Source organism: Anoplolepis gracilipes, chromosome 4 (genome assembly GCF_047496725.1).
Source record: "Anoplolepis gracilipes chromosome 4, ASM4749672v1, whole genome shotgun sequence".
Classification (NCBI taxonomy): domain Eukaryota; kingdom Metazoa; phylum Arthropoda; class Insecta; order Hymenoptera; family Formicidae; genus Anoplolepis; species Anoplolepis gracilipes.
Window position 1 is genome coordinate 7,882,145 of NC_132973.1, and position 17,362 is coordinate 7,899,506.

General features: G+C 30.9%; 2 protein-coding genes and 1 pseudogene across 11 annotated transcripts; all 3 read left to right on the top strand.

Moving 5' to 3' along the window:
- The first annotated feature begins 462 nt into the window (after window positions 1-462).
- On the top strand, window positions 463-8,550 carry LOC140664470 (RNA-binding protein 1-like). 8 transcript variants are annotated; one of them, XR_012046460.1, is made up of 7 exons: window positions 949-1,147; window positions 1,948-2,163; window positions 2,462-2,551; window positions 3,739-3,786; window positions 5,540-6,135; window positions 7,489-7,575; window positions 7,942-8,550. XR_012046460.1 is itself a non-coding variant. In XM_072889599.1 (6 exons), the coding sequence occupies exons 2-6, from the start codon at window positions 1,955-1,957 to the stop codon at window positions 7,692-7,694; spliced, it is 456 nt and encodes a 151-aa protein (XP_072745700.1). In that variant the 5' UTR covers window positions 463-601; window positions 1,948-1,954; the 3' UTR covers window positions 7,695-8,550. The 8 variants fall into 8 exon arrangements, 7 of the variants coding, with proteins under 7 accessions (XP_072745700.1, XP_072745697.1, XP_072745699.1 ...); XM_072889599.1 differs by lacking the exons at window positions 949-1,147; window positions 5,540-6,135 and adding an exon at window positions 463-601 and having other exon boundaries at window positions 7,673-8,550; XM_072889596.1 differs by lacking the exon at window positions 5,540-6,135 and having other exon boundaries at window positions 948-1,147; window positions 7,673-8,550.
- Window positions 8,551-9,319: 769 nt separating this feature from the next.
- Window positions 9,320-17,140, top strand: LOC140664471 (RNA-binding protein 1-like). 3 transcript variants are annotated; one of them, XM_072889605.1, is made up of 5 exons: window positions 9,320-9,474; window positions 10,416-10,631; window positions 10,964-11,056; window positions 15,876-15,962; window positions 16,335-17,131. In XM_072889605.1, exons 2-5 carry the CDS (start codon window positions 10,423-10,425, stop codon window positions 16,336-16,338), a joined length of 393 nt encoding a protein of 130 aa, XP_072745706.1. In that variant the 5' UTR covers window positions 9,320-9,474; window positions 10,416-10,422; the 3' UTR covers window positions 16,339-17,131. The 3 variants fall into 3 exon arrangements, with proteins under 3 accessions (XP_072745706.1, XP_072745705.1, XP_072745707.1); XM_072889604.1 differs by having other exon boundaries at window positions 15,876-17,140; XM_072889606.1 differs by lacking the exons at window positions 15,876-15,962; window positions 16,335-17,131 and adding an exon at window positions 13,530-13,760.
- LOC140664440 (uncharacterized) lies at window positions 13,873-14,655 on the top strand (annotated as a pseudogene).
- Window positions 17,141-17,362: the final 222 nt, after the last annotated feature.

A 17,362-nucleotide genomic window follows, 5' to 3' on the forward strand; every position in this document is an offset into this window, starting at 1 on the left:
TTTTCATTGAAAATATATTTAAACTTAATGTCTTTAATTTATTATCTATTTATAATACAGGTGTGTTAATAATAAATTGCTCTGTCAAAAACTAGTTTTTTCGCATTTAATATAAAAATTCTTTCTTGAAAATATATATATCACAAATTTGTTAACAATAAATAAATGCATTGAAAAACTTTATCGAGAATTTACAAAAAGTAATTCATTATTAGATAACTATTTATAATAAGAATTTATTAAAAATAATTCATTAAATAATTATTTTCAAAATTAATTGGATTGGTTTAAATGTGACCTACAATCTCACAACAGAAATTGCGTTCAAAAACCTATTCATTGGAGACAGTATTAATTGACCAATCAGAATAAAAGAAGCGACAAGTTCTTTGTTCTGATTGGTCCACTTGAGTAACTTCAGATGACTGATTCTTGAACGCAACTAAAATAACACGTTGACTGGAAAAGAAAAGAGAAGAGTCAAGACGAGATTAAGTTAGGTAAGGTAGCTCATCCAACAGACTCCATTTTGTGATATTTCTACATCTGTTGTTGCACCAGCTGGTCCACGCTAATCCTTTGAACAATAACTCTTTCAAAGGTATGGATTATTTATTTTTAATTAACAGATTGTTATTCGAAGCGATTTTATTTTTAGGTTATATTCGCGCATTAGGCGGAATCAAAAGGAAGTTGCGGGTGGGAGATTCACCCCTCAAAATTTCCATGGCGTCGTTTCAACAACGAAAAGAAACATCTTTTCGTTGTTGCAGCCAATAAACTGAAATGGCCAAAAAAAATACTGTTATCCAGAGATGAGAAAAAGATTAAATACTTCAATGAAAGATAACAAAATTTAGAAAGATACACGTATTTTGTGAGAAATTAAGTAATTTAATGTTGAGTTTTTTTTGGGGGGGGGGGAGGTAGTATAAAGAAAAATATAACGAAGATTCGACAAAGTGCAATATGGCGTCCATATTGTAGACACGTCTACGACCGATAACAATAGCCTCTCTCTGGATTTGGTTTGGATTTAATTACGCGGTTTTCAATTGAACGGAAAGGATAGAGTTCTTTCTTTTAAAATCTTTCTAGAACGATTATTATTCACGCATATTGAATATAATATGCAATACGACAAAAAGTAAAGTTCATTATTTATTAATGAGTTTTTTTTATTCGAGTTGCATTTTAATGAGCATGCTAGAATAAACTTAGAATTATATATATTTATAAGTAGGTGTTTGTGTCTGTGGTTGTTATAATTACATAGTAACCTTTGTAGGTCATACTTTTTTGCTCTATTCTTGGTCACATGTGAGTTACTACAATGTTTTATAGTTTTACTTGTCTCAGAGTGCTTGGAAAAATTTACAAAAATCTACAAAAAATTATATCCTTGACATTTGTACAAATTGATTATACATATGCAACACAAGTTAAAAAACATTTTAAACATTTTTTAAATCGATTAGGACTATCTGGATATTGTTAAGATATTAATAGAATCAAAATGATTCACATGTGACCTTTAAGGATTAATATGAATGATAAAAACATATATCGTTACTTAATTATGAATTATTTTTTAGATTTCATAAATTGTTTAAAATTAAATAATTATATTTGTTATATTGTAAATATTCTTTATATGTTTCATATTAGATATACATATATATATTGCTGTTTATAATATAAAATATTGCTATTAAATAATAAGCAAGGAGTTGAAAGTTTTAAAAAATATATCATTCTATATATGATATTATTCGTTTATCTAATTTCAACAAAAATAAATTGTAACTTTCTATTGAAGAAAGTTGTGTTATATTAAATATGGCAGCCATGTATTTGAACATATTTTAAATGTATATCATGTTGATAATATTATAAACTTTTTGTATAGAATATATTGTATATATGTACCTTATAATGAACTTACAGACAGAAAATGTCGCGCTATCGTGAATGGGATCTATCTTGTAAAGTCTACGTTGGCAATTTGGGTAGCAGTGCTAGTAAACATGAGTTGGAGGGTAAATTCAGTAAATATGGTCCACTGAGAAATGTCTGGGTAGCCAGAAATCCACCTGGTTTCGCATTTGTGGAATTTGAAGATCCACGAGATGCTGAAGATGCAGTGAGAGGACTAGATGGAGTGTAAGTCTAAAAATTAGTAATTTTTATTAATGATAAATCCAATCTTTTTCTATAAGCAAATGATTAGAAATAATGAGACGTAAACATTAAGAAATAAATGATCTATCATTTAAATAGTTCTGATAAAAAGGAATGATTATTGAGTATCAATTATTTATCAAATTATTACTTTATACAGTGGTACATAATTATTTGTTGTAGTTTCTATCTTTCCAAAGTGTTAAAAAAATAATTCAGGATGATATAATTGTTTTTCACATAACTAAAAATATCAAGTAATGTACTTTTTACCTTTCAGACACTTGTGTGGCACACGAGTTAGAGTAGAGATGTCTTCGGGAAGAAGTCGACGAGGCGGTGGTCGCAGACCTGGTCCTAGGTATTCCAGGTAAGGAAACCTGCAGCGTTTCACAATAATAATGTAAACTTTACAGCAAGAAATATGTTAGTACTGTGACAGAGACTAACGAGGCGTACGTAGGTATCCCTCGTCAACGTAGGTATTCGTGATGGAAAAGAACATCTTTTTCTTACCTAAAAAATAGGAATGTGCTCAGATAAACAAACAGTTTTTTCTTTTTTCTTTCTTTTTTTTTCAATGAACACTTGCACATCACAGATTCGATAATTTCCCCTCTTTATGTCTCTGTGTGTAGAAGTGTTGATAAACATATTTATGTTATATATTTATACATTGTGTTTCTTTTTCTTTTTTCTCTTTCTCTTTTTCTCTTAATCGTCGTGTCTGGCTAATCCTCCTTTTTGCTCATGATTGAGTGTTTACAATTCAAGATAGTCGATAATTTTGAGTCAAGTTACGACATGCGAGAGGTCTCGCAGAGATATCAGAATTAGAAGTTAAGTCTGCATGTGAGAGAAAGACTAATACCAGGGATTAGTCAGAGCACAGCTAAATCACACTGCATGATCGCGAACAAGGAGATATTGAGATATTTAATTTCGACGTACTAAGATAAAAGACAATGAGATAATAAATCGAATTCCTAATTCCATTCTTTGCACGGATTATTCATTAAATGTAACAAATACAATATATAACACAATAATTTTTTTTCATATAATTATAGTATTAGACCAATAAATATATATTGTATTTAAAAAATTTTTTTAAATTAAATATTAATGTGTTAAATTCTGTTTAATTTAAAAGCCACTTATAATGATGAAAAACATGTTTAAACTTTAAATCTATTTTTAAAATATACATCTGTTTTAAAAACATACAGAGAAATATATGATAATATGTTTGACACTCTCAAAAATTTAATGAAATAATCTATATAAATTTATAGTATGTTAATTTATTTATTATTTCAATATTATTATTATGACATAATATGATAATTATTTTTGAAACATTCCTAGCCTTTTATCTTGATACGACGAAAGTCGAAATCTCTATTTTGAGTTAGCACTTAGCGCTTATTTTATCTATCTCTTTCTTTCATTATTTCTCTCTTTCTATTGTAATGTCCTCATATATATGGTTCAACAAACAATCGGTTTTATGTATGATATATATATATTTCTCTGTTTTTTTTAACAAATTTGTAGGTCCCGGTCGCGCAGTCCACGTAGGAGATCTTTGGGTCGTTATCCGAGGTAAGTTTTTCTCGCTTCTCCTAGTCTCACCTTACCCTGTTGCAAAAAGATCCGCCTCGCTTTTATATCTTTCTCTGTCTTCCTTAATATCAGAATTGATCACAGTGTTTAGGAATTACTAAGCCAAATGAAAATCTCTCAATACGTGAGGCCAAAACCGGCAAAAATACTTGGCAGACATACATTAGTTTTTTTAATCTTTTGTAAATCTTGGTCGTGAAGCCCATGGAAATTACCGCGTACCCGCTATTCCAGGTAAGATTCTGTTTTTCAGGTTACTTAACTATTTTTTGCACTTCGCTTCGTAAAAGTTTTCAGGATCTATAAGATTTGGCGAGAGAAACCAGATGGTGCCCAGTAGGTATACACATTTCGCAAGCTTGTATTCATCGTAAGATACGCATGTTTATACATATATCTATTGCACGCATTATATCACTAAAGATATATAGTCGCTAGAAACATTTAGAGATATTTGAAGAGAGCGATGTGGGAAACGAATTAATGAGCGAATTAATAAATAAAAAAATTGAATTTATTTACTTTATCAACATTTTCATGAAAATCGATTTTCGCTAATTAATTAATTTTATCATTGTTCTCTTTTCAAGCGAAACTTGTAATTAGAAGGTTGAGATATGTCTTAAGGTGATAATCGATCATGTAATGAATCGTGTGCACTCGAAAGACGAAAAACAATTAATACTTGATTAACAATTGAGTGTAGGGGGAAAATAGGACCGTAAATAAATCATGCGATAGTAGTAGATAAAAACGAGGAATACTTTAAAAAAATGTAATAAAACAAAGCAGAGAGTTCTAAAAATCCGTGAAATTAGCACGTGTAATAGCTTCAGGAGAAGCTGAATTATATTATAAATTTGTCATATTGTTTTTATCGATTTATTTTTTAAATGTTTTGAGACGAAAAATTCTTTCGGTATTTAAAGTTTAAAATGACAAAAAATTTTTAACTACATTTTTGTTGAATGACGACATGTTGAGATTGCAAAAAAAAGTAAAAATAAATTTATTATCGAGCAATAATAACAAATAATAAGTAATACTTTCTTATTGACAATAATACAAAATAATACATTTTATATCAATTCTTGAATTGATTTCTTCGTGTTTGATATTTTCTACTAATTAATAAGAATATTTTACTCCGACTAATATAATAATAGGAAGTAATATAAATTGAAAGTTTTTTAATTATAATATTTTGATTCTATGAAATAGTAAATATTTTATGATTTTATTTTTCTTACGACTTTGGATACAGAAAAATATTAATCGAAAAGGACCACTTGTGCTTTTATCATTTTTTATCGCACACGCATTGCGGTATAAATTATGATTTGAGTATAATTATGATTTATTAGAGTATATAAAATTTATTAATTTATTGAAGTTACAGTTTACTTGATAAAAAAATTATACTCGATGCGTTGCAACGAGAGCGTATAACGAAAGAGATATATAGATCCATCGCATATACATATAGATCCAAGTCAATCACTACGAAACACAAAGAGTTATTCCTTTTTTTGTATATATTTGAGTGGGCAGTCTAGGATAAAGGAGAATGTAAAAATCAAACGGCGAAAGGCGAGAATATATTTGCAATTTCGTTTTCGATTCGTAAAGTTTTTTTTTCCATAAAAGTGATAAAAATTGAAAAAAAAACGCGATATAGTGGCCAGGAGTATGATAACGTTGATGATTATATTGCTAAAACTGACGTTTGCAGATTCTACCAGCATCAACTCCTAGCTCTGCTCGTCTCCCCGCCACTACTACTACTGCTACTTCTACTACCACTACTACTACAACCACCGTGAAAAAGCGTATTCATACGTGAAAGCAAAATTGTCAATCTCGCAATCGTCGTCAATCGAACTGAACAAAAAATCTATAGATATGCCTGCCTGCCCACTAACTTCCCAACCAACCAAGTCACCATCAGTCACCACCAAGTCACCAAGTATAGGAAGCCGCCCATACGTCGTGTGTCACGTCACGTCACGTCGTTCGTCGAGGTTCTGCGTTGTGGTGTTGCGACGCGCATACAGTACACAACAGCGCAACAACCGAAACAACAGTTTGCGTGCTGCCGGAGTGCTGTCAATATCGAGAACGCCATCTTTTGTTGCTGTCTCCCCGTTCGACATCGTTGCATCGCTAAAACAAACCGTCTTGAACCGAAACAAAACCGTTCGTCGCACTACGAGACTCTTTCATTTGATAACCACTACTATTACTACTACTTTTCCACCACCAACCGAACGTCGGATGTTGTGATCCACCTTCTTCGACCTCTTCGTCTCAGCTTTAGCCTGGGGGGCGGTAATATGCACCGAATTAAACGTCCAAAAAAAAATCCACCACCGTGAGAAAAACGTCATCATCGGCCGTCACCATCTCAAACAAATCCATTGCGCTATACCAAAAAGAACGTTCTCCGCAGAATAATTCTATCGGCGCGTTTCTTCATTCGACTGCAACGACTGTTTTCTTGACTGTTCGTCGTTTTAAAACCGACGTTTCTATTTTATCACTGCTACTACTAGTATTACTGCTATTACTACTACTACTACCACCACTACCACCACTACTACTACTGCTACTGCTACTGTTACTGTTACTGTTACTGTTACTGTTACTGTTACTGTTACTGTTACTGTTACTGTTATTGTTACTACTCGTCGAGCATCATTTAGAGACATAAGTTTAAAGACGATGACAACTGAACGCGCGAAAATTGCTGCCGAGAGATCTTCTCGACCTTCGACTCTTTGAGAACTCACAAAAAGCGAAATGATCACCTACTACACACCATCCCACCACCATCACTCACCAAACAACCAACCACTACTACATGTTCACAGTTATCTGGTATTTCACCGATTTTCAAAGATTTTTTATCTCTATCTCTATATCTATTTCTACTTTCTGTCTTTGTTTATTTTTCCTTTTTCACAATATATCACAGTTAGATTTTTTCAGATATAATATTTTAGATTTATTGTCATTTCGACGGAGAGTTCTATCCTGATTCGATAAAGAATTAATGCTGTTATTGAAACTAGATAAATGAAGTTTTTGAATTGTTTTCTTAATAGAATTGTTAATAAATAAATATAATCAATAGTTGAAAGAATCAGAGAACTTTCAGTCGCATATGTAATATAAATTTATAGCTATATATATTAAGAGATGTCACACATTTACTGATAAAAGATTTAATTTGATAACTAAAGTTAATCCTCTACTTTCTTTGATTGGTTTCGCATTCAATTTAGTGAGCCGCCATTTTATATTAATTCATTATTAATTGTATCTAACTATATAATTTTTATATATCACTCTTTAGGAAAAATAGAAATTAGACAATTCTAATTCTCTTGCAGTTGTCTTGCAATGATTTTTCATATCTGTGTTCTACGATACCACTTCGCTCCGTTTCGAACAGATATATAACTATAATTTTACAAATTCCAATTGCTTTTTAACTGTAGTGATAAATAAGCAATCATTAATATTTTATAATAATATTAATATATTAATTTTATTGTTTATGTACAATAGTTGTTATTACATGATCATTCGCGAAGCTCGTAATGGGGCGAAGAAGCAAGTTCTAACAATCTCGTCTACTTCAAAATGAAACCGATATCTAAATGGTGTTCAATTTTTTAGGTCGAGGTCCCGCAGTCCTCGCCGGAGATCATTGACCCGAAGCCGCAGCCGAGATCGCCGTTCACGTTCGGACTCCCGTGACAGACGGTATTAATATATATTAACTAAAAAAAATTGTTTCTAAAATGAAAAAAAGAAAAAAAAACAAGAGAACCAGTAAAAAAAAAATTACAACGCATTCCAGCCGTATAACTTCTCTTTACTGATGTCCTGACATGACAAATCTACGTTCGAGAAGACAAAGGAGACAAAATTTAAAATTGATATGCTGGATAAAAAAAATCTTTTCATTGTTCGACACGGCAAAAGTTCCGCAATTGTGTGATCAAAATTTATCGCAAATATAGTAACATCCTCTCTTGCGATAGAAGAGTGGAAGGAGAGACTAAAGATGTAAACAAATTTTGGATAGGATTCTATTTTCTAAGCTTTGTATTCTTTATCTAATTACAGTTAAATGCTAAAAGTTCAAGAGAGAGAAAATGGACCGATTTTACATGTCAGATGGAAGCTAGAAAGATAAGAGATAGAACGAGAGACAATTTTGTATGTACATAATGAAAATTGTTAATTATCTATACATACAGATACACACACGCTCACATTCGGAACTAATAAATAAATGATTATAATAAAAAAAGAAAAAAACGTTCAATAAATTTGTAAATTACACGAGTTTAATGTGTAAACGTATTCTTATACGTTCATTATTATGTAACTCATAAAATACAGATGAATTATACTATTATATATTGCTTCTGTGGTACACTTACACACACACACACACACACACACACTCTCTCTCTCTCACACTCACACGCACATATATAATACATCTACGTACATTACATCACGAACAATTGCGTATATCAGATCTGATTAATTTTGTTGATGCTATTTACAAAATAAATCTGATCATTACTTTTATGAGGTTTGTGACGATTATTATTGATATTTATCATCTATGTAAGAAAAAGAAATTTATTTTTGACATTAAACACACATTTTATATTTTCTTTTTAGAATTTAAAATATAGCACAAATAAACTATACATAATAAAATGAAAATTTACACTGCTTTGTTTATATCATAGACATAAGAATATCTATGGTTTATATGTATATTGTGAACATGAGTTATTTTTCTGACAATGGATAATAATATATAATCAATGTAGTATCAATGAACAATATCGTTTAAGCTTATTTTTATGTATATTTCTTTATGTTAAATTCAAGAAATCAGTGTAACTTCTATAACAAAAGTCTGGACAATGAAAAAAAAAAATGAGTACTTATTTCATAATACCTATTTTATATTAGACAAATAACTTTACGAACATATAATTTATATTACATATAAATAGGTAGAAATTCCAAGTGTGCGTATGACAAATTATACGCGTTATTTTCTTTTGAAAATTTTTAAAATTTTCGGTTAATCTTTATTAATAAGTAATAATTAATTAATATGTATAAAGAAAAAAGATCTATAAATCCATGATCAGTTAATGAGTTGAAAAATTCAGCTGAGATAATTCGTTATCAAAGAAAGTTTATAATTAATTAGGCCGTTGATTGGTTTAAATGTCATAAATGTCAAACTTGTGTGATGGCTGTGAGAGAAAAAAATAGAGAGAGAGAGACTTTCAACTAAAGTCCCTAGGGATTTAACATAACACTGGGAACAATGCAGCTTGGAAAATAACCCACCAATCACAAGTAACTGAAAGGAACTAGATCGCATTCTGACATATCAGCTGATGCTCTATCTATGATTTGACATGTCTATGAGCGTGCCGAATGGGAGAAGGTGGTTATGCTGGGGTTAGGTTAGGTTAGATGAGTTAGGTGGCTCGTTTTTGATAGACGCCATTTCGTGGCATTTCTACTCTACGTATTATACGTGTGTGGTGGTGGTAAACGATCGTGTGCGGTGGCAGCCAGCGGGTCGTGCTGATCTTTTGAGCAGTGACTTTTTCCAAGGTATTAACCAGGTCATCGTTCTCGAAACTATTTTTTAGATTAAATCCGGTCGACGTCGAGGAAAAAGTTGCGGAGTGCGCGAAAACCCTCAAGTCTTTCCATGGCGTCATTTCGACAACGAGGAGTGAGCGTGTTTTCGTTGTCATGTCTGATGAACAACAATAGCGGGAAAGAAGGCAGTCGTTCAGAAAAGAGAAATTTATCTTTTTTTAATAATAATTAAAAATCTATTATTTCGAGCGACGCATGTATATTTGTAAAAATTAAATAACTTGCTAAAGAAGGGGGAGAGGGAATAAAAAAAGCGATGAAGATTCGATAACGAACGTGACATGGCGCCGTTACAATTTCCAATCTCTCGGTAATAATTGATGAATTTGAACGCGATTGCGCGGCTGTCAATTGATTGAACGGAATGGTAGAAGTCTTTCCCTTAGAATTTTTTCAAGGCAATTATCGCGCTCATTGGTGTATAGCAATAGAATGGAAGAATAATTATTTATTGATGGAATGTTTTCATTATTCTGATTACATTTTAATGAGCGTGCTACAGAGCAGCTTTAGAATTTATTTATGTATATTAGATTTGACCATTTTAATTACATGTTAATGTTGATATGAAATTGTTGACAAAAATATTTGGATCATTTTTGAATTATGAATTATTGTTTTGATACTCATAAATTTTTAAAGTTAAGTTTTATTATGTATATGTTACTTTTTTTATGTTTTAGCAAGAATTGAATTTTAAAAATCTGTTGTTTTATATATTACATGTTTATCTAATTTCATCAAAAGTTAACTAACTTTCTATTGAAAAAAGTTATTTTATATGAAATGTTACAATTTTATATTGTAATTTAATATATTATACATACATATTATTTGTCAATATTTTCTGAATTTTAGATTGTTGTACTTACTTGATAATTAATTTGCAGGTAGAAAATGTCACGCTATCGTGAGTGGGATCTGTCTTGTAAAGTTTATGTTGGTAATCTGGGTAGTAGTGCTAGCAAACATGAAATAGAGGGTAAGTTCAGTAAGTATGGTCCACTGAGAAATGTATGGGTAGCCAGAAATCCACCTGGTTTCGCATTTGTGGAATTTGAGGATCCACGAGATGCTGAAGATGCAGTGAGAGGATTAGATGGAATGTAAGTTCAATTGGTAATTATTAGTAATATTTATAGTAATAAATCTAATCTTTTTATAATTATATATAAATTGTTAACTAGTAATAATAATATGGAAGCACTAACATGAATTTATTGAAGTTGAGAAATTATAAACAATGAGATAAATTATATAATTATCTATTGTTAAAAAAACTCTGACGAGTGAAGTGATTATTGAGTATCAATTATTTATCACAATTATCACTTTAAAAAATTGTTATTTAATCGCCGCTTTTATCTTTTTTTTTAAAGGAATAGAAAAATAATTTAAGATGATAAAATCGCTTTTTACAGCTAAATTTTTTTTTCAGACACTTGTGTGGCACCAGAGTGCGAGTAGAAATGTCATCTGGAAGAAGTCGACGAGGCGGTGGTGGTCGTAGACCTGGTCCAAGATATTCCAGGTAAGAAAACTTGCACCACAGTAATGGCAAAGCTTACAGTGAGAAAAAATGTTAGAGCTACGACAGAAACTGACAAGTCCCTTGCCAATAGGTATTCATGATGGATGAGCATCTCGTTCTTATCTAAAAATAGGAGCGCGCTCTTATTAGGGAAACAAATAAAGCACGGGTTTTTTCTTTTTCTTTTTTTTTTTTTTTTTTAATGAACATTTTTCAGTGCACATTATCACTACCATGTGATTCGATTTTTCCTTTCTTGTGTCTCTGTGTGTAAAAATGGCGATGAACATATTTAGTATTTATATATTTATACAGCATATTTTTTTTCTTTTTCTCTCTTTCTGTCTTTTGAGTCATCATAAGTCTAGCTAATCTTCCTCTTCGTTTACGATCGCGAGTTCGCAGTTCGAAATAGCCAATAATTCCGATTAAAACATATAGTGCTATGTATTTTTTTTTTTTTTTTTTTTTTATAATTATGCCAGGATTAGAGATGTTAAGTCTGCATGAGAGAGTGGTGAAAGTTTTATAGGAATTAGAGCATGGCTGAATCTGCATTGCATGTTTGTGCAGATAGAAGGATCCCAGCAAAGATAGTTATTTTGACATCAAAAAGACATCAAAGGTAGTCTTTTAGACATCAAAATAACTACTTTTGCTAGCTGGGATATTGAGACACTGGGACTTTTAGTTTTCATGTACTAAAATGAAAGATATTTAGAGGATAAATCAGATTTTTATTTTTTCCACAATTTTTTCCATAATTTTTAAAGATTTATTAAATGTATTAGACGCATTAATATTGATTGTTTCTACAATTATAATGTTAGATACCAGCAAGTATTTTTTGTTTCCACAATGTAAAAAATTTAAATGTTAATGTTAACAAATTTTACTTAACTCAATACACTCATGGGACAAAGTTCTTGTTTTAAATTTAGTATTAAAAACATAATACATGAAATACATGATATCACTTTCTGTTATGAATTTAATTAAATAATTGTTATCTATATAAATATCTAGTCGAATATTTTAATTTTCTAGTTAGTGATTTTTTTATCGTTACTAATAAATTATAATAAATTCTTTTAATGTGTATATTAATAACATGTATTACATAAAGTAATATTTTTTAATAGTATTTCACTACTTTGTTCAATTTTTAAAAGATATCTTACAATTTTTTATCTTAGAATTAGAAGGGTAGTTAATTACGTGGTGAATCGCGTGGACACTTGCACGGTGGTAAGAAAAAAAATAAATAAATAAATAGTGCTTGATCAACAATCGAGTTTTGGAAGAGAACTATGAATAAATTATGCGATGGTAAATGAAAAGAAGAGGATTTAGAAATTATGTAATAAAATAAAGCAGAAAGAGAGTCAGAATAAAAAAATCTCAGGAATGTATATTAACGCGATAACTTTGAAAGAAGCAAAATTGCACTTTGCACTTGCAGAGTTCTTAATTTTATAAATTTACGTATCATCATTATTGATTTGAAGTGCTTCGAAAGCAGGGATCTTTTTGGTATCTAAAGTCGAGGGTGACACTTTTGTAAAGTTGCATTTGCATTTTCTGTCAATGACACTATAACGCGATGAGGGAGGTTGAGATTATAAAAGAACAAAATTATTATCTAGTAATAATAAACAAATAATTAATAATACTTTCTTAATGACAATAATGCAAAATAATATATTTTCTAAATCTTAATTTTTGAATTATATATTTTGAATGATTGCTTGGTGTGTGATATTTTTATTAATAATAATATTTCTTTGTAGTTATAGAAAGATAATATATTGAAATTTTTTTTACTTAATTCTATTGAGGTAAATATTTTAAAGTTTTATGTTTTTGCGATTTTAATATAATTGTTACTGTCCTGAAGACTTCGGATACCGAAAGATGTTAATGGAATAAGATAAACACTCGTGCTTTTGTTAATTCTCATCGCACACGCATCGCAGTATGCATAAAATTGAAAACTATAACTTGAGTATTATTAGAATTTAAAAACTTTATTAATTTGTTTTATTAAAATTGTTGTTATATTTGATAAAAAAAATCGATATATATATATATATATATATATATATATATATATATATATATATACTTGATGCGTCGCGATGAGAATGTAATTTATAACTGAAGCGATATAGATCCATCACATATAGATCCGAGTCGATGAGCACGAAGCACAGAGAGGTCCTCTCTTCTTTTTTTCGTATGCATTTGAGTGGGCAGTCTAGGATAAAGGAGAATGCAAAAATCAATCGGTAATAACGGCGAAAGGCGAGCATGTGTATGCAATTTTATTCTCGATTCGTAGCTTTTTTTTTTTTTTCCTTTCGAAAATGATAAATGTTGAAAGAACAAAAAGAAATAAAAAATAAAATACGCGATATAGTGGCCAGGAGTATGATAACGTTGATGATTATATTGCTAAAACTGACGTTTGCAGATTCTACCAGCGTCAGCTCCTAGCTCTGCTCGTCTCCCCGCCACTACTACTACTGCTACTTCTACTACTACTACTACTACAGCCACCGTGAAGCGTATTCGTACGCGAAAAAAAAGCAAAATTATCAATCTCGCAATCGTCGCCAATCGAACAAAACTGAACAAAAAAATATATATATATATATATATGCCTGCCTGCCCACTAACTTCCCAATCAACCAAGTCACCATCAGTCACCACCAAGTCACCGAGTATATAGGAAGCCGTCCGTACGTCTGTCACGTCACGTCACATCGCCCGTCGAAGTTGTGCGTTGTGGTGTTGCAACGCGCACACAGCACACAATGGTGCAACAACCGAAACAACAGTTCGCGTGCTGCCGGAGTACTGTCAGTGCCGAGAATGCCATCTTTAAAAAAAGAAAAAAATAAACGTTGTCTTTTTTGTTACTGTCCCCCCGTTCGCCGTCGTTGCACTGCAAAAACAAACCGTCCGTCGTTCTACTACGAGATTCTCCCCTTCGATAACCACTACTACTACTATTATTACTACTACTACTACTACTACTACTACTCTTCCACCACTACCACCATCACCACCACCAACCACCAATCGACCGATCACCGGCTTGTTGTGATCCACCTTCTTCGACTCTTCGTCTCAGCTTTAGCCCGGGGGGGGGGGCAGTGATACTCACCGAGTTAATCGCCAAAAAAAAATATCCGCCACCGTGAGAAAAAATGCCACCCATCGGCCGCCACCATCTTGAACAAATTAATCGCGCGATGCAAAAAAAAAAAAAGATTTTCCACACAGTAATTCTATCCATCGGCGCGTCTCTCCATTTGACTGCGAACGACCGTCTTCTCGACTGTTCGTCGTTTCGATACCGATGTTTCTATTTCACCACTGCTACTACTAGTATTACCGCTACTGCTACTACCACTACTGCTACTGCTCCTACTCGTCGACCATCACTTAGGGACGTGTGTTTAGCCACGACGACAACTGAGCGCGCGAGAGTTGCCGCCGAAAAGATCTTCTCGAGAGCGAATGCAAAAAAAGCGAAATGATCACCACCTACTACACACCATCCCACCACCACCCACCAACCAACCAACTACCACCAACCACCACTACATGTTCACAGTTGTCTGGTATTTCACCGATTTTCAAAGATTTTTTATCTCTATCTCTTTATCTATTACTATTTTTTGTTTCTGTTTGTTTTTTTTTCTTATTTTCTAATTTATAAGCATTTATTATTTTGGATTTATTGTTGTCGTTTCGGCGAGGAATTCTGCCTGCTTCGCTGAAGAATTAATGCTTTATTAAGGGACTAAATAAATGAAGCTTTTAAAATGTTTTTAATCGAATTTTTATAAATAAATGTAATCATTGTTTACTTGAATCGGAGAACTCCAAGCCGACGCACATGTAATATAAAGAGATAATGTATCTGTCACATCTCTCATATATATTGAGAAATGTCACATTTACTATGGTAAAAGATTTAATTTGATTACTAAAGTTAATCCTCTATTTTCTTTGATTGATTTCACATTCGATTGGTGAGCCATCATTTTGTATTAATTCATTATTAATCCTGTCTAACTGTATAATTTTTATATATCACCCTTTAGGAAAAATAGAAGTTAGATAATCCTAATTCTCTTGCAGTTGCCTTGCGATGATTTATCTGTGTTCTATCATGCCGCTCCTCTCCATTTCGAACAGAAAATTCAACATTATAATTTTTTACAAATTTTAATCGCTTCTTAATAACTGTAATTAAGCAATCATTCCTAAATAGAATTATTTCACACGAATAATATTAAATAATACAATGAAAATAATTAGATTATTAATTTACATTATTTTATCATCAAGAATAAAAATTAAATAATAATTAATAAATGAATAATTTCTTTCAAAGAAAAGCAATACGAAAATGATTATTGTATATTTAAATAATTACTATATTAATATAATTATTGTACAAATTTATTATGTTTAGTATGTGAAAATTAATAATCAGTTATATTTTTAATGATTGCTTATTTGTCATTATTTTGTAATTATATATAATTCTATATTAGTAAATTTTGTTAAATATTTTATTAATAAAATAATATTGTCATATGCATACACACCACACATTAAAAATTAATGATTTACACTAAATATATTAATAGTTTATAGTAATATTAATATATTACTTATTGTTTATCTTTCGATTATTAATGACGATTTGCAAAACTCGCAATGGAGTGGAGGGGCGGGTTCTTATAATCTCACTTGTCATCTCAAAATGAAAAAGATATCTAAACAGTCTTTAATCTTTTAGGTCCAGATCTCGCAGTCCCCGCAGGAGATCACTGACTCGGAGCCGCAGCCGTGATCGCCGTTCACGTTCGGACTCCCGCGACAGACGGTATTAATATATTAATCCCGTTAATTAAGAAAAAGAAATTATTTCCTCTATAAACAAAAAACAAAAAAGGAAAACAAAACGAGAGCACCAGAAAAAATTAATGCAACAGTAACGAAAATTTACAATGCTCGAACACGCCTCTGAGGAAACGAGGGCTTTTGTGTGAAATTGATTGTGTGGTGTGATTGGATAGATGGATAGAAAAAAAAATCCTGTCATTGTGCGACACGAAGAGAATTCCACATTCGTGTGATCAAAATTCATCGCAAAGACGGCAATGTTGTTTCTCGCGATAAGAGCGAAAAAAAGACGCGCAAAAACAGTTAACTAAGATTCCCTTTTCTAAGCTTTGTATTTTTTATCTAATTACAGTTAGGTGCTAAAAGTTCGAGAGAAAAAGAGAGAGAGAGAAAGAAATGGATGGACCGGACAGAAGACAAATAAAGATGAGAGATAGAGCGAGAGGCAATGTCATAAAAATTGATAACACAATATATACATACCACATATACATGCATACATACATATATACACCTGTGCTCGCGTCGGAATTATGAATGATTATGATAAAAATACAATAAAAATATTAAGTGTGAGATATTGAATGGTTTTTGTGAATTACGCGAATTTAGTATATAAACTGTATTCTTCTCGTAAGTTTCACTATTATATATTTAGCATCTAAACACATAAATACATAACGAATTATACTGTTGCACATTTACACATACATATATATATATATATTTACGTACATTATATCACAAACTATCACGTACATAAAATTGATTGAATAATTATGTCAAGCTATGCTACTTGCAAAGTAAATTCAATCATTTTTTGTGAAGTTCTTAATTATTATTAATATTTGTTGACTATTTGGCAATAATGCGAGAAAATTGCGAAAATTTAGATTTGTTTTGATCATTTTATATTTTGTTTTTGAAACTTAAGACACATCTGTAGATAATATACAAATGAAAAATTGTAATATTAATAGTTTTTATTTGTATATTGCGAATGCGACTTATCTTTTTTCGTCAAATCATGGATAAATATAATATAGTAAGTAATGAACAAAGCACTTTTTGAATATTATGTCTTATGTACCTTTCCCCTCTTACGTTCAGCAATCTAAAGATTATCAGTACAATTCAATCTTTTATGGAGCAAAATTCAGAACAATAAAAAAATGAGCTATTTAATATTCTTTGATAAGATTATTTAAGAGCAAAATATATGTATAGTAGGATATTATTTTGTAATTTTATAAAAAATTTAGAGAAAGCTATTTGCAAATTGATGGGAATAAAAGTAATCTTTAAATACTGAAAAAGCAAATTAGTTTTTTTGTGTTTTTTTTTTTTTTTTTTAAGGGAATAGTTTTACAAGGGAAAGAT